This window comes from Plecotus auritus (genome assembly GCF_963455305.1).
Source record: "Plecotus auritus genome assembly, chromosome: 9".
In the NCBI taxonomy this organism is placed as follows: domain Eukaryota; kingdom Metazoa; phylum Chordata; class Mammalia; order Chiroptera; family Vespertilionidae; genus Plecotus; species Plecotus auritus.
In genome coordinates this window covers 32,473,171-32,493,173 of record NC_137783.1, presented here as the reverse complement: position 1 = coordinate 32,493,173, position 20,003 = coordinate 32,473,171, and the positions used below count along the sequence as shown (strand labels likewise).

Genomic DNA, 20,003 nt, shown 5'->3' with positions numbered 1-20,003 from the left:
CCTTGAGCTTCAGTTTTATATACACATATGAGTGACATCATATGGTTCTTATCTTTTTCTGACTGGCTTATTTCACTTAGCATCATATTCTAAAGGTCCATGCATGTTGTTGCAAATGGCATTATTTCATCTTTTCTTGTAGCTGAGTAGTATTCCATTGTGTATATGTACCACATCTTCTTTATCTAGTTCTCTATTGCAGGACACTTTGGTTGTCTTTATGACTTGGCCACCGTGAATAATGCTGCAATGAACATAGGGTGCATATATCTTTGTGAATACGTGATTTCTAGTTTTTTGTGTTTTTTTTGGGGGGGGGATATAGCTGGTATACCCAGGAGAGGGGTTGCTGGGTCAGATGGTAACTATCAAGTAAAGGCTACATGCACTATTTAAGCTGTATCCTCTCACTTCAATCTCAGGTCTCTTTGACCTGCAGAAAGTCAAAAGTTTGCCTTTTAAAGCTGCCTGCCTAGAGAACTGACTTTATGAATACCCACTGAATGAAATGGGATGCTGAAATCTACCACTGTTGTACTTTGTACTTTTGGTATATTTTTTAAATCATAATTGTGTTTTATTTTTCTAAATTGGAGGCTACAAACTGCAGGAGTTACTGTGCCAGTAGATGTATTTTGTTTGTTCCATTAAATGTATAATTTATTTTTCTAAATTCTGTTGCCAACCTTAGAATGAAGAGGTTACTTATAAAATTAGACTATTAGAAGACCTAGTAATAATGACTCCTTATCCATTATGCCAAGAATTTGCTGGGGCTGAGGAGCAAATGCCACCTTAGAGAGGGTACGTGCTCCCCAGTTGGTATCATTCCCATCAGGCTGTTGAAGGTGATCCATAAATAAGTTGGAATATAACTAATGAGTAGGGATACTCAGATAAAGCTTGAAGAATGGAGACTCTGGATGTAGGGACACATTGTACACAGATATACAGGTAAGACAAAATAACAGTGATTCTGTGGTGGAGATCAATCTATAATAATAAAAACGTAATATGCTAATTAGACCGAACATCCTTCTGGACGAAGCCTGGGCTGCGAGGGCCAAGGCAAGCCGCCATGGCTGCAAGGGCTGAGCCACTTGCATGAATTTCGTGCATCGGGCCTCTAGTAAGAAATAAAGCCAAACACCAAATCCTGGTTGTATATGCCTCATTGAGTTTTGTGGTTGTTGTTTTAATCCAAATGAAAATATATGACCAACTCCTATCACATAACAGCTTCCTACTCAAACAATCTTGTGAGCACAAATCAACGCCCTGCTTTCTCTCTCCTTTGCTAGTTGGGGCATCTGTTGTCTTTGACATTCTTGCTTAAACTTGCCACTTGCATGTAATTACCAACCTGAATTTCACTGAGCTCTCTGAAATGTTTTTTTTTTTTTCATTTTAAAATAGAGTAACTCACTTGCACATACAATTTAAATTCTAGCTTGTAGATAACTTGATGCATTAAGGTGTTTTTAAGGAGGAAAACAGATGCATTTTCTCCACAGGGGCTAAGATGCTAAAAGCCATAAATTGGTCCAAATGTGCTTCAGACGGAATCTGGGTCTTCTATTTCTCTATCCCAAATGCAAGGACCATGATGTTAGTAATTGTGGACTTTAAACGCTTTCATGTAAGGTTTGCAAGGGTTCCTTTGAGTCCCTTTGGGTCTGTGATTGTGGGCAGCTGTCCACTCTCCTTTGTGTAATAAAGGACTGTTTTTTGTGCTGGAACAGTTCTGGTGTGCTGATGAAGTGAGAATCGACAGATTTCCTCTTTTATTTTCAGCTCACCCCAGTTGGCACCACGATATTTACAGGATTTGCAGGAGACAATGGAGCTACAGACATCGATGATGGCCCAAACGGACAGATAGAATATGTGATTCAGTATAATCCAGATGATCCGGTATGTACATACCTACTTGCAGTGTGACTTCACGCTGAGAAATAAAATCAATGCCTACTTCTCGTGATATTTATTATTTCTTCTATTAGCTCCTAGAACCACATTAGTAATAATAGTATAATTAAGTACTACCTCAAAATTGCATTCTTTTAAATGTGGGCTATGCTTTGAAAAGCTCATTTTTTGGTGGTATTTGTAGGGAATCATTTAAAATGTGTTTAGGTTTAATATGGCATTTTTACTAAATCTCCATGATGTTTGTGGATTCCTAAGCATTCTAAAGAAATCATTGGACGTGGTATAACCACTGTGATTCATACGCTTTATGGAACTTACAAAGGAATGCCACTGCTGCCACTTCCCTACCAAGGAAACCTGAGGTGGAGAGGAGGACAGAGCCTCTGGCTATGGGTGTTTCAGGCTGTGAACTAATTTCTTCCAATGATATATTTAACACAGATGAAATCAGAATTGTTTTGCTGAAGCTAAAGCTGGTGTTGTGCCTGCCATCTTGTCTTCCTCTTTTCCCAAGGCAACTTCTCAGAACATCATAAGTTTCCCAAAGCATAGTTTTTGTGTTTTTGTTTGTTTGTTTGTTTGTTTGTTTGCTCGTTTTTTCCCAAAGCATAGTTTTAAACTCACTTCTTAAATGAAATTTCTAAAGGAATGCTTCTCCTTTACGTTAATATTAGGAATATAAAAAGTGGTGAAGATAATATTTTATCTTTATTTTTATATCGTATATTTCTTAGGTAAGCTTTAAACAAACAACAGAAATGATTGTGCTTGTTCAGACTAAAAATTTACAAAAGATCTCCATCACAAGTTTATTGTGAGAATTAAGTGAATTGTGAATGAATTTTCTCCTTTTAGTCTCAGAAATCAATCAGTTAATAGAAGTATCTCTCTTGCAAAGGAGAACAGGCTCCTAGGTGAAGTGATTTACCTGGTATCACACAGCCACTGCTAAGCTATAGAGTCAGGACTCTGATTTCAGAGTAGCATGTGCACCACTCTTTCTCTGTTGTGTTCTAGTAAAATAGTTGTGTTAAAATTTTCCAAAAAATTAGAGAATGAAAAATGAAAGAAAAAAAAAAAAAAAGCCCATGGGCATAGTAGGGTCAAGGGAAGACGGGGAGGGCGAGGAGTGGTTTGTTTTTCCCCTAAAAAGTATGTCTCCACGTGAAACCAAGAGATGGGGAAGTAATGAGAAAGTGACAGAGAAGGACAATAAAGGATGTAAGGTTACACAAGAAATGGAGTGGAAAAGATCAAAGAAATAGAGGAGAAAAGGGCAAGAGAAACAGATTTTCCTTAAAAGTACAAACAGGCAGCTGACTGCACATTTTATTTCTAAACCATTTATTTTCTTTACTGTTTAGGTTTTTAAAAGAATTAATTATATGTGTGTGCCATGTTCCTCGCTTACAATTTATGAAGGTCATTTCCTAATCTTTACTCCTCAAGTTGTATAAATGAAACATCCCAGCCAAGTATAGAATGGCCGAACCATGTATTTTAGGGAAACATTTATTACATTGCTTTAGAAAAAAAATCCAAGATTTAGCTATAGTGTGAGACAAAATGTATTACTTAGAAGCTATCTTTTTGAAGTTTTGTGAGGCTGAAAGTCCTTGTTAGCTGTGCAGTAATTCCTCTGAATGCTTTTCCCTTTCAGGGATATGTAAGCTTGGCATAAAGTACAATATATACATTTTACTGCCTAAAGATTGGATAAGCCAATCAGCCACATGCAGTTTCCAAATTACAAAAAAAAAAAAAAAAAAAAAAAAAAAGAAAAAAAAAGAAAAATGTCCTTCAGCAAGCTAGTAGTACAGTGGAATAAATAAAGACATTCTCTGGGCATGGTTCTAATTCAATGAGGCAGAATAAGGCATCATGACAGCACTTAACTTAGGATCTATGGGAGGAGAAAACATTAACCCAGTCATGTCCTTACAGAGAAAATCCACCGTTAGCATCATAGAAACGTGGTATAAACCTCAATACCAGTTTTTTTCTCTAGTAAGATCTATGAGAGAGAAATACCTGATGGTATTAATATTCTGCCACTCTTCTATTTTTAGTAATTCTCCTTACAGTAACAATGGCATAATATTCACCTACTAATTTCTTAATTTTAAAAAAAATTGTATATACTACAAACATATTTAACCTAAAAAATGTGGCTACCTCTGGCTTTTGCAACCACAAATGTAATTTCTTTTAGATTAATCTTACACTGTAGGATGAACCGTAAAAAGTGTAGATTGCTCTATTCTACTTAAAAATCTTAGAGTTTTATTTGTTGTTGTTATTTTAATATGATACTACATTAATCATTAACAGAAATTACAAATTAGTGACCTGGATTTCAACATTTTGTTTGGTCACAAATCATTTTAAATAATTTTTGAGCCAATCATGAAATTTCACATTCAAAACTTGGTTTCTCTTCTCTCTTAAGAAATAGAAATACGACAATGCTGGTCCTGATTCCCAATAAGACAACCATCAACCAGAGTTGCTCTGCTGTGTTCTCATGAGGAATGAATTCCCACCACTCAGAAAATATATGTATAGCTGCTTAGACTCCAAGGGGTTTTATTCATTTGCAGAATCTGCTTTATCCTTGTAGAAATTTGCAGAAGTCACTTCTGCCTTACAGTAATAGGAATTATTTAAATCAATTCTTCCCATTACTTTAAACAATAGCTTTCAGAGTTTCTGATAAGAGAAGTCAATAGAAATTTGAATCATGTTTCCCAGTATGTTTTCAAGATTCTTTTTTAATCTTGAGTGCTTGGCAACTTAACTATGGCATGCAAAATTGTAGTTTTGTTTGTATGTGTGTTGTTTTGTTTATTTGTTTGTTTTTTATTATCTATTTTAAAATAGGTTACTGAAATTCTTTTTTATTTTTTTTTCTTTATTGATTAAGGTATTACATATGTGTCATTATCCCCACATTCCCCGCCCCTCCCCCCCCTCCCCCGACTCATGCCCTCACCTCCTGGTGTCTGTGTTCATTGGTTAGGGCATAAAAGTCCTTTGGTTGATCTCTCTCCCTTACCCCTACCCTCCCCTACCTTCCCTCTGAGGTTTGATGGTCTGATCGATGCTTCTCTGTCTCTGGATCTGTTTTTGTTCATCAGTTTATGTTGTTCATTATATTCCACAAATGAGTGAGATCATGTGATATTTATCTTTCTCTGACTGGCTTATTTCGCTTAGCATAATGCTCTCCAGTTCCATCCATGCTGTTAAAGCTCTGCATTTTTATTTCACCAATTAAAGAAAATATCAGTCATTATTTGTTTATATTGTCAAGCCTATTTTCCTGACACTTCTTCCTCTGAGATGGCAATTACAGGAATGTTAGGCATTTAAATATTTCTCCATTGGTACATGCTCTGCTCAAATATTTTCAGTAGATTTTAATCACTTATCTGCAACTGTCAATTTTCTGTTGATCTATAGTTAAGGTTGCTGTCTTCTCTGTCATCTCCATTCTGTTATTAAACATATTCAATGTGTATGTTCTTCTTTAAATTTCAGATAGTATAATATTTAGGTCTTGATTTTCCACATTTTTATAGTTTGTTTTTCTTGGTTGTGCTTTTTCAGCTTTTCACCTACAGTGATAATATTATTTTTACATCTCTTAATATAGACATAGTTATGAATAGCTGATTTAAAAGTCCTTGTCTGCTTCTTCGAACGTTGATCTTCCTTGATACTTTCTCCTCTTGAAAAGAGATCACATTTCCTGGTTCATCATATATCAATTTGGTTTGGACTCTATTCTGGACATTGTAAATGTTACATTGTGGAAAGACTCTTGGTTTCATTATATTCCTTCAAAAATTATTTTGTTTTGTTTGTTTGTTTATTTTAGCAGACACCTTGATTGGACTCAAATTGAAAACTTTCCCGGATGCAGCTCAAATCTCAATTCAGCATATAATTTTTCTTAGTTTATCTGTGTGTAGTCTTCCCCATGCATGTGTGGTTTCAAGATCAACTAAAGATTTGGACATATTTTTTAATTGAATTTATTGGATGAGAATCTATAATAATAAAAGCATAATATGCTAATTAGACCGGACAGCTGAATGACCTTCTGGACGTCCTTCTGGACGTCCTTCTGGACGACCTTCCGGACGAAGCTGGAACTGCGAGGGCCAAGGCAAGCCACCGTGGCTGCAAGGGCCTAGCTCCTTGCATAAATTTTGTGCATTGGGCCTCTAGTTGTTAATAAAATGTTATAGTTGCAGCAGCTGTAAAATTCTATATCATCTATATATTGTATTGTGTATTCACCATCCAAACTCAAGTGTCCTTCCATTATCATTTATCTCCCCTTTTAACTTCTTCCTCCCCTTACCCTCTTTCCCTCTGCTAATTACCTTATTGTTGTCTGTGTCTATGAGTTTGTTTATTGTTTTCCCTTATTCTCTTCACCTTTTCCACCCAGCACCTCAAAACCTCTCTCATCTAACAGCTGTCAATCTTTTCTCTGTATCTATGAGTCTGTTTCTATTTTGCTTATTGTTTTATTTTGTTCATTAGATTCCACATATAAGTGAAATTGGTACTTGTCTTTCTCTGACTGGCTTATTTCACTCAGCAGAATACTCTTTAGGTCCATCCATGCTAGTGCAAAGGGTAAGATTTCCTTCTTTTTATAGCCGAGTAGTATTCTATTGAATAAATGTACCACAGTTTTTTTATCCACTCATGTACTGAGGAGCACTTTGGCTGCTGCCAAATCATTGCTATTGTAAATAATGCTATAATGAGCATAGGGGTGCATATATTCTTTTGAATCAGTGATTTGGGTTTCTTCAGATAGATTCCCAGAAGTGGAATTGCTGGGTCATAAGACAGTTACATTTTGAATTTTTTAAGGAGAGTCCATACTGTTTTCCACATTGTATCCACCAATCTACATTCTCAAGGACAGTGCACAAGGGGCTCTTTTCTCCAAAACCGCTCCAACACTTGTTTTTTTTTTTGTTCATTTATTGATGATAGCCATTCTGATAGGTTGAGGTGATATCTCATTGTGGTTTTATTTTGCATTTCTTTGATGATTAGTGACATTGAGTATCTTTTAATATGTCTAGGGGTCATCTGTATGTCTTCTTTGGTTAAGTCCTTTGCCAATGTTTTAATTGGGTTGTTTGATTTTTGTTGTTTATAATTATTATTTTTTTTCTGGTGTTGAGTTTTATAAGATCTTTATAGATTTTGGATATTAACCCATTATCAGATGTATTATTGGTGAGTATGTTCTCCCATTCAGTGAGTTGTCTTTTTATTTTGTTGATGTTTTCCTTTGCTTGTCAAAAACTTTTTAGTTTGACATAGTCCCATTTGTTTAATTTTTTGTTTGTTTCTCTTTCCTGAGAAGACATGTCAGGAAAAATATTGCTACTAGAAATGTCCAAGATTTTACTGCCCATGTTTTCTTCTAGAATTTTTATGGTTTACAGTCTGGCATTTAAGTGTGTAATCATTTTGAGTTTATTCTTGTTTATGGTATAAGAAGGTGGTCTAAGTTCATTTTTTACACATTTATCTGTCTGATTTTCCCAACACCATTTACTGAATAGACTCTCTTTACCCCATTGTATGTTCTTGCCTTCTTTGTTGAAATGTTAATTGACCATAAAAGTATGAGTTTATTTCTGGATTCTCTATTCTGTTCCATTGATCTATGTGTCTGGTTTTATGCCAGTACCATGCTGTTTTGATTACTATGGTCTTGCAGTATAGTTTGATATCAGGTAACATGATTCCTCCAACTTTTTTCTTCTTTCTCGAGATTGCTGTGGCTATTCATATTTGGACTATTTGTTCTAGTTCTATGCAATACTCCATTGATATCACGATAGAGAGACCATTTTATCAATCTTCTAAATAGCATTAAAACACAGAGTGATGTAAGGAATTTTTTTATGGATAAGAGACTGATCTTATAAGTTAAATTCTTTTGAGGTGTGAATACACTGTCTTACACTGAGGGAAAGAATGCTGGAAATTGCCCTTATGAGATGCATGTTACCAGGAAAAAACTCAGTCCCTGACAGGGTAGGAGATTTAACTAATGAGCAGCAGTTCCCAGGTATGAATAAAAAGTAAACCATAACATAGTTGATTTTTCATAAAAATAGTGTTTCAATTTAATAGCTGGATTAAATACTTGAAAAAGTTTAGAATACAGAATGGACACCAACGTTGAAAAGGGATATTATGTAGAATAATTGGAATATTTGAGCCCTTTGGTGATAAAACAAGTGCTGAAAAGGTAATTTAATAACAGGGAAATTTTTCAGATACCTAGACTTTTATTTAGAAATAACCTAAAATATTTTTTAAACTATCACAAGGAACAGGATTACTGGTTACCATTATCAAAGGACTCTGATAAAACCCATTGATCAAAATAAAAACTTTTCAGAAATAAGAATAGTAAATCTGAAGTGTACACTCATATTCTATTTTTAAATAATAAGCATGCTCTCTGTAACTTTTAAGGGTACTAAATTACACTATCAAAATCCCTAATGCATTATATATTCAAATGATTTTGAATCTTTGTCTTCACTTATTTTCAGACATCCAATGACACCTTTGAAATTCCCCTCATGTTGACTGGAAATGTAGTGTTAAGGAAGAGGCTCAACTATGAAGATAAAACACGCTACTATGTCATCATTCAAGCTAATGTGAGTATTTATTCAATTCCTCTTACTTTTCTCCTATGAACTTATGAAGTAAATAAGTTGTTTAAAATGTGTAAGTTCTCTGAGAGTACTCAGTATAGTTTGCACTTCCTCCTTTGGAAAATAAAGTAGCCCTGGCCTCAGTGTAATTTGTATAAATATTCTTCTAGCTGGCAAATGGGATGGAATAGGGCAGTGGTCGGCACACTCATTAGTCAACAGAGCCAAATATCAACAGTACAACAATTGAAATTTCTTTTGAGAGCCAAATTTTTTTAACTTAAACTTTTCTAATGCCACTTCTTCAAAATAGACTTGCCCAGGCCATGGTATTTTGTGGAAGAGCCACACTCAAGGGGCCAAAGAGCCGCATGTGGCTCGCGAGCCACAGTTTGCCAACCATGGGAATAGGGGATGAAGATTGTTTCCACTCACTGTAAACTTCACTCTCTGAACCACTTGTACACCCCCGCTCTTCAGTGATTGGTTTTTAGCTCATACTGAAGTATTTCTCAAAGCAGGATCCACCAAACAATTTAAGTCAAATCACTATGAGAGCATATTAAAAATGCAGATTCCTTGAACCAACCTCAGATTCTCTGAACAAAAATTTCAGAGGATAGAAATGCATTTTTTAATATATATTTTATTGATTCTTTACAGAGAGGAAGGGAGAGGGATAGAAAGTTAAAAACATCGATGAGAGAGAAACATTGATCAGCTGCCTCCTGCACACCTCCTAATGGGGATGTGCCCACAACCAGGGTGCATGCCCTTGACTGGAATCGAACCTGGGACCTTTCAGTCCACAGGCAGATGCTCTATCCACTGAGCCAAACCATTTAGGGCTAGAAATGCATTTTTTATTAGTTCCCCAGGGGACTCCAAAGTACACTAAAAGTAGAAAACTACTGAATTGGTAATCTTTACCCTCATGGCTATCATCCTATATAATAAAGAGGTAATATGCAAATTGACCATCACTCCAACACACAAGATGGCCACCCCCATGTGGTCAAAGATGGCCGCCCCCATGTAGACACAAGATGGCCACCACAAGATGGCCTACAGGGGACGGTAGTTGTGGGCAATCAGGCTAGCAGGGGAGGGTCAACTGGGAGGGACCAGGCCTGCAAGGGAGGGAAGTTAGGGGTGACCAGACCTGCAGGGGAGGGCAGTTGGGGGCAATCGGGCCAGCAGGGGAGCAGTTAAACATCGATCAGGCTGGCAGAGGAGTGGTTAGGGGATGATCAGGCTGGCAGGCAGAAGTGGTTAGGGGAATCAGGCAGGCAGGCAGGAGAGTAGTTGGGAGCCAGCAGTCCTGGATTGTGAAAGGGATGTCAGACTTTCCGTTTAGGAACAGACCTAAACAGGCAATTGGACATCCCTTGAGGGGTCCCAGATTGGAAAGGGTGCAGGCTGGACTGAGGGACACCTCCCATGCATGAATTTTGTGCACCAGGCCTCTAGTTTATTGTATAATTGTTCACTAAATATTAGCTACAATGTCTATAACCATTGTATGTGGACAGTAGTAATAGAAAGCCTCAAAATAGTTGCTTATATAACTTTAACATTTATTATTAATATTATTATTATTTTAATAAAAGCCTTAGGTTGCTGTGTATCAAGGCTTGGTGTGACAGATCAAGTATATAAGGATTTGGGTCCCTTCTATCCTTAAGTATTCCCCTTCCCCTGAAATTTGGTAATGCCTTGTCTGCTGGGTGCTTATGAATATTTTACCTATTAGCAAAACTGAGTGTAAGCAAGTGGAAAGGGTGCTAAATACTTTATTTTTAGAGGTTGATTCTGTCTCCTTTTATTTGAGAGGACACTGGAACAACTTTTCCTTATACACCATTATCACATGAGCCGGAACAGCAGAAAGGAAAGTTGAGGAAGTCTATCTGTGGTTAAGGGGGAGGAGATAATCATCTCTGGATGACAACAACTATGGTTCATCTTCTGGGGCTGGGCACATTGATGATCTGAAAAAATAATGCTGGCACTAAGAAGAATGCATTTTAGGAATAAAAACTAACAAGGCTGACCACAGATAGCTTTAAACATTAAAAAAGCCCCATAACAAGTGACAGGGATATTCTGAAAAGGTAGTGAGCCTTCGAAGCCATCTTGTGTCTTTAAGGACCCCTATGCATTGTAATCTTATTCATATAGCAGAACAGAAAGACAGTAGGGAATGAAAAAAAAGGAAAGTATCCTCCATCAGCTATTCTAACAAATTTACAGCAGTCTCCCCTTATCTGTAGTTTCTCTTTGTGTGTTTTTTTAATATATATTAATAATAGCCTATGGTGTCACACCCTCACATCATCACAAGATGGCCATCACAAGATGGCCACGTGCACAGTGGAGGCGGGGCCTGGCGGCCACTCTGCGTGGTGAGGCCTGGAGGTCCTATGGCTCCGCGTGGCATGGAGAAGGCCAGTCCTGGCAGAGGAGGCAGATCGTGGCAGGGGAGTGCAGTTGTTGGCGATCAGGCCGGAAAGGGAGGGCAGTTGGGGGCAATCAGGCTGACAGGTGAGCAGTTAGGGGGCGATCAGGCTGGCAGGCAGAAGCAGTTAGGGGCAATCAGGCAGGCAGCCAGGTGAGGGATTAGGAGCCAGCAGTCCTGGATTGTGAGAGGGATGTCCGACTGCCAGTTTAGGCCCAATCCCGCCGGCAGTTGGACATCCCCAAAGGGTCCCAGATTGGAGAGGGTACAGGCCGGGCTGAGGGACACCTCCCCCCCCCCCCCCATGTGTGAATTTTGTGCACTAGGCCTCTAGTCCTAAAATATAAAAACCCTGGGTTGTAATGACCAGTAATGACCAAGGCTCCACCAACTGGAAGTCAGTCCTGCAGTCAGCTCTGGGTTGCTGTGGCAACCCAGTGCTGACTGCTTCTGCTGCAGGCGTGGTGCCCCAGTACTGACTGCTGAGGGGGCTGCAAATCAGGGCCAGAGAGAGGCCTGAAGAGAGAAGCAGAGACTGATCTGTTGCCTCTATGGCAGCTTTTGATTAGCACTTGCCTCTCTCTTTCTCTCCCAGTCTGGCCAGCAGCCGTGCCTCCATTTCTCTTCAGGCCTCCATGGGGGCTCCTGATCAGCCCCACCTTTCTAATCAGCCCCAGTGATAGGCCCAGAGATGCTAACTGGCATAAGAACTGACCAATCAGAACCAAATGTGGGTGCTGTGAAGAACCAATGACTGCCTAGGAGGCAGAGCTTTTGATGTTGATTGGCATAGGAACTGACCAATCAGAACCAAATCTGGGTGCTGTGGGGAGCCACAGGGTGTCTAGAAGGCAGAGTTTTTGACGCTGACTGGCATTGAAACCGACCAATCAGAACCAAATTGGCCAGCAGGGGAGGGCAGTTGGGGGCAAGCAGGCCATCAGGGGAGTGCAGTTAGGGGCAATCATGCAGGCAGGCAGAGGCAGTTAGGGGCAACCAGGCCAGCAGGGGAGGGCAGTTAGGGGTGATCAGGCTGGCAGACAGGTTAGCAGTTAGGCGCCAGCAGTCCCAGATTGCGAGAGGGATGTCTGACTGACAGTTTAGGCCCCATCCCTGTAATTGGACATACCCCAAGGTGAGAGGGTGTAGGCTGGACTGAGGGAAACCCCGCTCCATGCACAAATTTTGTGCACCGGGCTTCTAGTATATATATATATATATATATATATATATATATATATATATATATATATATATATATGTATGTATTTCAGAGAGGAAGGGAGAGAGAGATAGAAACATCAATGATGAGAGATAATCATTGATTGGCTGCCTTCTGTACACACCCTAGTAGGGATGAGCCCACAACCCAGGCATGTGCCTTTGACCAGAATCAAACCAGGGACCCTTCAGTCCACAGTCTGATGCTCTATCCACGGAGCCAAACCAGCTAGGGCCTCTTTCTATGGTTTTGATGCCAAAACTTCTGGTCTGGTCGGTCCAGGTTTGTTTTCTCCCGAAACTGAAGAATGAGTTCATAGGCAAAGATGGTAAGGAGAAACAAAGTTTATTGAAAGATGGATGGACTTCCTGCTGCAGGGAGCAGCAGGAAGGGGGCCCATGTGGGTTGCTGGTTAAGATTCTTTGTCTAAGGGTATATATATATATATATATTTTTTTTCTGGCTTCTGATTGGTTCTTTCAAAGAATTCTGCCTTAACAACATCCCTACATTTTATGAATGGGTGGAATGGATGGACAGGACGGACCTGAGGACCTGATTGAGGACTGCCACATCAGGTCCCAGGTGATGTCACTGTTCCTCCCTAGCAACTCCCTCTAGCTGAGTTCAACTCCAGATCATTTTGTTTGTCCCTGTTTTGTGTATGTGTGTGTGTGAGTGTGTGTGTGGTGTGTGTGTCAGAATTATTATGTTAGCAAACAAAAATGAACTTAGATTAATGCTTGGATTATATTCTGAGATCATTACAGTATAACATAAACCACTATAGTACTTCTAATTTACTGTTTAAAATGGGTAATTTAAAAACAGAATAACTATGAATATATATATGAATGTATATTTATACACATATATACACATATATATTCATTTACTTTTAATGTGAGTAGATAATATTTTATTTTCCAGTGTTGCAATATATCACAGTCCCACAAACTATAAAGAAGACTCTCTATAGTCTCTACTTTTTTGATATGTAATTTACTGAAGACAGTGGGTTATTAGATTGAAAATCTGGCTCATACTTGCTTGAGGGTCAATTGTGGGTACTTCTTCCTAACTCTGAGTTCACTGACCTCACATTTGTGGTCATAGTGGAAGAATTTACAGTATTGCAAGTGGCAGATACTATAAATCAGTGTTTCTTATCTCAAAGAGCTGGTTGTTAAACATATGCTAGTTTGTATATACCAGTATCTATATAGTTTAATTGTTGTGTTTATATAGTATAATGATATCATATATAGAAAATTATCTTTCTTATCTGTACTAATAAAAGGGTAATATGCTAATTAGACTGGACATCCAACCAGACAAAGCCACGGTGGCTAGGGGTGATCAGGCCAGCAGGGGAGGGCAGTTAGTGGCAATCAGGCTGGCAGGAGAGGGCAGTTAGGGGTGATCAGGCAGGCAGGCAGGCTAGCGCTTAGGAGCCAGGGGTCCCGGATTGCCAGAGGGATCCCATATTGGAAATGGTACTGGCCAGGCTGAGGGACACCTCCCCCTTCATGCATGAATTTCGTGCACCATGCCTCTAGTTCTTTTATATTTTTATTACTTTATTGATAGTACGTAAATCGATGTAGAAACTAAACTATGTACATTAAAAACCTCTGCAAGTTGCCTAGTTGGTGTGGCTCAGTGGTTGAGAGTTGTTCCATGAGACAAGAGATCACAGTTTAGATTCTGAGTCAGGGCACATGTCCAGGTTCTAGGCTCCATTTCCAGTGTGGGGTGTGCAGAGGCAGCCAATCTAAGTGTTTCTCTTATCAATGTTTCTATCTACCCCTCTCCCTTTCTCTCTTTCTAAAATCAATATGATTTTTTTTTCTTAAATATATTTTTATTGATTTCAGAGAGGAAGGGAGATGGAGAGAGACAGAAACATCAGTGATGAGAGAGAATCATTGATCAGCTGCCTCCTGTAAACCCCACAAAAGGAGATCGAGTCTGCAACCAAGCATTTGCCTGACTGGTAATTAATTGAACCACAACCTCCTGGTTCATAGGTCGATGCTCAACCACTGAGCCATGTTGGCTGGGCAAGAACATATTTTAAAAATAAAAATAAATAAAACCTCTGCAAGTTATAAGGAAAGTTGAAATCTGAACTATGTATTTTGACTTCAAAGTAGATGGTATCTAAGAGGCTACGTCTGATGAGAAATACTGACCATTACTCAGCTTTGGCCTGGCTCTGTTTATGGTACAAATATTTGATTGGTTTGCAAAGAGAACCATTCAAATTTTGTGGGAAGTTCTTTTTATCCATGTGAACATGTTATATTCTTGAATAAGTTAGAAGAGTTTTATTTGGCCCACATTAAAAAATATGTCACTTGTTTTCTTGATAGATTTATAACATTATCATCCACACTTTTTATTTTCCATATGAATATCAAATGAAGGAATGATTAGTTATAGAGAAAAGAAGAAAAAAAATCTCAGAAAGGAATTTCAGAGAAGTGTAAAAATCAATGGGGTTTTCTTTTATTGAAATTTCCAATACATTCTATTATCACAGATTCTAATTTTGATGTTATCCTAAGTTGCAAAAGAATCAAACTCATCTCTATACATAGATTTTCTTCCATGCTACTGTCTTTTATATTACTTTAATCCTGAGGAAAATACTAAGGACTATTTACTCAAGAGCTCTTAAATAATTGTCAGGATTATTTAGAATTATAGCAAGAATGATTTTTGAGTTATCTTATTAATAGCATGCTCGTTTTTATTTTAACAAATATAGAGAAGAAACACTAGTTGTCTTTAATTAAAAATATAATTTATAAAATATAGAACTACTATTTAGTTTTTGGATGTATTTTCTCCTAATGGCTAAGCATATATTTTTAAAGTATGTGAACTGTAGAAGCAGAAACCGTCTACCTCATTCCCTTCTAGCTTTTTTGGGCTGGTCTAATAAGACATATTAAGAGGAAAACAAATTTAATTTTACCAGTATATGTACATGAGCCCCATAAAAACTATAGGACTAAAAGAAACAACTTTTATAACTTTAGACAAGGAAACAGTAAATTTGTAAAGAATTGTCAAAACAAATGGATTAGGATTTAGGGTAATAAATTAGTGAGGATTAACAAGGTTTATTTAGAGCCATCTGCGTTCTAAAATCCCTATTTCTGGTGATAAGCATGCTTTCTATGATCCTAGTATGGATAGGTTACTTTTCATATGAAAGTTTATTTTCTGCATTCAGGAGTACAAAGGAGGGTCAAAGTGTTGTTCTTGTACCAGCTGTTTCATATGTAATGATAATTCAATATAAATAGTGTGCCAAAATGGCATATGTCAGCTCTCCTTCAACACATTGGAATTATATGAGCTTGGATATAAAAATAATTTTTATAATTTTAGATTCAAACTATGTAAACAACTTTTCAGAAGTAACCCCCACCCTGACCTGTCTACTGCCAACTGATATGTGGAAGAAGTGCTCATTTTACACCTATATTTTGGAGCTCTGCCGATTTCTTGGGCATATTCTTGGGAGGGGAGCTGAAGTGGGAAGATGGCAGTTAATGGTTTAACATTTATAAAATGTTCAAGTAATGAAGATAGGTAAGCATGTGGACATATAAACTATGATACTATCCTGTCTACTAGTATGTATACTTTTTTTTAGATAGGCAAATGTTTCAAATAAAAATGCAATTTCAAGAAGAGAAGAAAAAGAAAAAGGAATACTTTTAAAGTGACTTAGACCAAGGCAATCTTGTTACAGCTGTTTTTCTTTCTGAATATAGAAATTTAACAGAATCATGTTGCTAGGATAAGTTTTAAATTTTCAGTCAGTGCTATCCCATCTATCATTGGTGAGCAGAAGCAAGACAGACACCTCTGAGGTCTTGGTTAACTGAGTTAGGGTCAAAAGACTCAGGGCAACTCTAAATATGTTGCTTTTTTTTTCTTTTCCTACTGCAAATACCTGATAAGGCAATGAAAGAGTCTTTAATATATGTATCTATGAGTTAGTTCGGTTAGTGCTTTCAGCCATTTTATTAAATTATAAACTACTTGAGTACTGAGTATTTAAATGTTAGATGGCTCTTTATTCCAAGTTTCCTATGACGTTGCCTCAAAACTAAATCCAAACTTTGACATATTTGCCTCAGACTCATTTTAAAACCAGGTCACACATAATTTCATAGTATTTGTTAGAGTCCACATCCTTCTGGCCCCACTCAGTACAATCAATATTAAACTTAATATACTTCTAAATATAGAGCAGGTATTGATTGAGTTAGAAACAAGCATTTATCTCTAGTTAGATCAAGAATAGTGTGTGCTTAAACTATTTTTCAGAAATCCTTTCACTTGAGATAAAGGAATTGACATATACTCATCTGACGGTTAGAGGTCTTATCACCTTTATATGATCACAGTTGAAATATTTTTAGTTTTATAAAAATGTTATTTGTAAAAAAGAGTGGATTGTGACAATGATTTAGTTATCTCTGAGCTATATTTTAAAATATGTATTTTTATTGATTTTAGAGAGGAATGAGAGAGAGGTAGAAACATCAATGATGAGAATCATCCATCGGCTTTCTCTTGCACGTCCCCTACTGGGAATTGAGCCCACAATAGATTCTCTGGCCTTTTCTTTTTCCAACTCTCCCACCTAAAAACTCACATTTTATAGATCAACACTTTGTAAGAAATATATTTTTCCAGTATGAGATAAAAACCTACATTATGTATGTTGGTAAATGCACACCCTCTGTTATGCACTTGCATCAGTTTTATAGAATAGTGACAATGACCCCAAGAGTAGAGAATAATGAAAGATTTGTAGCTAACAGAGTAAAAATAAAAAATAAAAAAAACACCTTAAGATAGGAAACACTCCACTATGTTGATTACAGTGACCTGGTGGTGACACTTAAGATGTAAGGTACAGGGCTGAGTAGCATGCAAATGTAGAAACACTGTTTCTGGGATATTAAAATAGTCTTGCCACATTCAAGGTCATATATAATGTTACTTGTTTAATACTTTTTTCTTAAATTGAGATTGATTCAGTCTTTTGTAAAAGTTCATCCTAAGCAATCATAATTTTAAAATGGGACATTTGATGAACCAGCTGTGTTTGCCAAAATGTAAAAGAAACCCATGGATTTACGTTAATATTTTTCTCTATATACTCAAACATTTAAACTCATATATTTAAAGTATAATTTTAAGAAATAAAGAAAAATTAAACATATGGGACTACATCAAACTAAAATGTTTTTGCATAGAGAAGGAAACCATCAACAAAACAACAAGACAACCCACTGAATGGGAGAAGATATTTGCAAACCATAAAGGCAAAATATATAAGGATCATATAACTTAACACACACAAAAAAAAACAACAACCCACAAACAATCCAATATTAAAATGGGCAGAATAGACATTTCACCAAAGAGGACATACCAATGGCCCAAAGACATATGAAAAGATGCTCAGCATCACTAATCATAAGGGAAATGCATATCAACAGGAGACCAGAATGCAGTCAACTCTAATGAAAGGAAGGGCTAGATAGTTCATCACAAGGAAACAAAACTTGCAAAAAAAAATTTTAGTATCTATATAACATCATGTATATTAACTAAACTTATTGCAATAATCATTTAATAGTATATGTAAGTCATTATGTTATATTCCTTCAACTTATACATTGCTGTATGTCAGTTATATCTCAATTAAAAAAAAAACAGCAACACAAAAATAACTGTTCTCTTGGCAATATATGTCAAATGAAAAAGAGAAAAAGTTGAAACATAACTCCCATTACTTTTACAAGTACACTCTTCTTAGCAATTGTAACTTTTTAGAGTCCCAAATAATGGAGAAACAAAATAAAACAGGTTTCATTTAGAAATTTGGAATATTAGGGTATTATTTTGTTGTTGTTGTTGTTGATCCTCACCAGAGGATACTTTTTCCATTGATTTTTAAAGAGACTGGAAAGAGGGATTGAGGGAGGGCAGAGAGGGTAGAGAGAGAGAACCATCTACGTGAGAGAGATCCATGTATTGGTTGCCTCCTGCACATGCCCCCACCAGGGCCAGAGATGAAACCTGCAGCCCAGGTACTTGCCTTTGACAGGGATTGAACTCAGGACCTTTTGGTGCTAGGGCCGATGCTTTATCCACTGAGCCACATCAACCAGGGCACACGATTATTTTAACGATGTCAGCAGACTACATGGAGATAAAATGCTCTCACAAAACTTTATAATAGAACAAATTATGTGAGACATGCAAAAATATTTCTTTAATAAGAGTACAGCAGACCTAGCGGTTTTATTTTCTTTTCTTCCCTTTATTTTCCTCTTCATTTTTCTTTAATGAGGTATGTTCTTAAAATAACCCAAATTTATCTAATAAACCTAAATTGCTTAAAGCATAAAAAAAAAGTTGGGTTGGAGAATCAAAGATCATCTTTATTTGCTAATTGGTCTTCTCAAATGAGAAGAAAACTTTATTGTATCTTTCTAATGGGAGGTAGTTATGGAATTTGGAGCAAACCTCCTCTGGAAGTTATGCTCCTAGCCTCCCACAGTGACTGGGATATAGAAGCTCTATCTTCCTTGATGATTATATTTCAAAGAGATGATTTCTAGGTCATTGAGAAGAGTCTTGGATCATAAAACTGGCAAAAGTGTGAGCTGGGATGAACCATGGGGATGCATATAGCTTTTTGAATTAATGTTTTAATTTTCTTCCGATAAATAGCCAGCCAGAAGTAGAACTAATAGTTGGGTTCTGTTATAGTACTATTTTTATTTTTTTTAATCTTTATAATAATATTATAATAACTATACTGTGAAAGATGGTTGCTAGACTTATTATCATGGTTATTATAATATGTATATAAATGTGGAATCATGTTGAAACTGAAATAAAATTGTATGTCAACTATACTTCAAGAAAAATTGAGCAGGGAGAAGATTCACATTTCAAAGGGGCAGATAAAATTTTTCAATTGCAAGTTTTCTAAAGTAAATGCTCTGGGAAAATAGAGGCCAGGTGACTATCATCAGAAGCACCTGTCCAGAGTTTAGCCAAAGTGAGGGAAACATTAGTCCATTGTGTTGTTTGTTTGTTTTTCTTGTTGTTTTTTTTTCTCTCTCACAGGATCGTGCACAAAATCTGAATGAACGGCGAACCACCACCACCACCCTCACCGTGGATGTTCTGGATGGAGATGACTTGGGTCCAATGTTTATTCCTTGTGTCCTGGTGCCAAACACTCGTGATTGCCGTCCACTCACCTTTCAAGCTGCCATACCTGAGCTGAGGACTCCGGTAAATACACTATATTCTTTTCCTCTTCACTTTCACCTCTTTGACCCCAGTGAGATTCTGATCAAGTATTTTTCAGACATTAAGTGAGAATAGCAAACTTCACTCTATGGGTGTTGAAAATATTGATGCCCAAAGCCTGTTTCAGAGACTATGTACAAACTTTTGGTCACAATGCATAATTATGTTATTTACAAAGTAGAAAGTATGTTATGGAGCAACAGCTCAGTTTGCACTGAGTTCAGTTCCCAATATGTTCTGTGAAACTCTGAAAACTAACTCCAGCATTTCCTTAAATTCCCATGTAAAAATGCAGTCCTAAATCAGAGGACAC

The 20,003-nt window shown here is 37.1% G+C and overlaps 1 protein-coding gene across 1 annotated transcript in view; it reads left to right on the top strand.

The window, feature by feature from the left end:
* The window catches only part of PCDH15 (protocadherin related 15), a gene marked incomplete at its 3' end in the record, with an annotated part of 1,266,261 nt that overhangs the window by 849,566 nt on the left and 396,692 nt on the right, over window positions 1–20,003 (top strand). Inside the window, exons 10-12 of the mRNA XM_080641959.1 lie at window positions 1,795–1,914; window positions 8,538–8,648; window positions 19,502–19,672. Coding sequence (XP_080498085.1) covers window positions 1,795–1,914; window positions 8,538–8,648; window positions 19,502–19,672 — 402 coding nt within the window. The remainder of the gene's footprint in view (window positions 1–1,794; window positions 1,915–8,537; window positions 8,649–19,501; window positions 19,673–20,003) is intronic.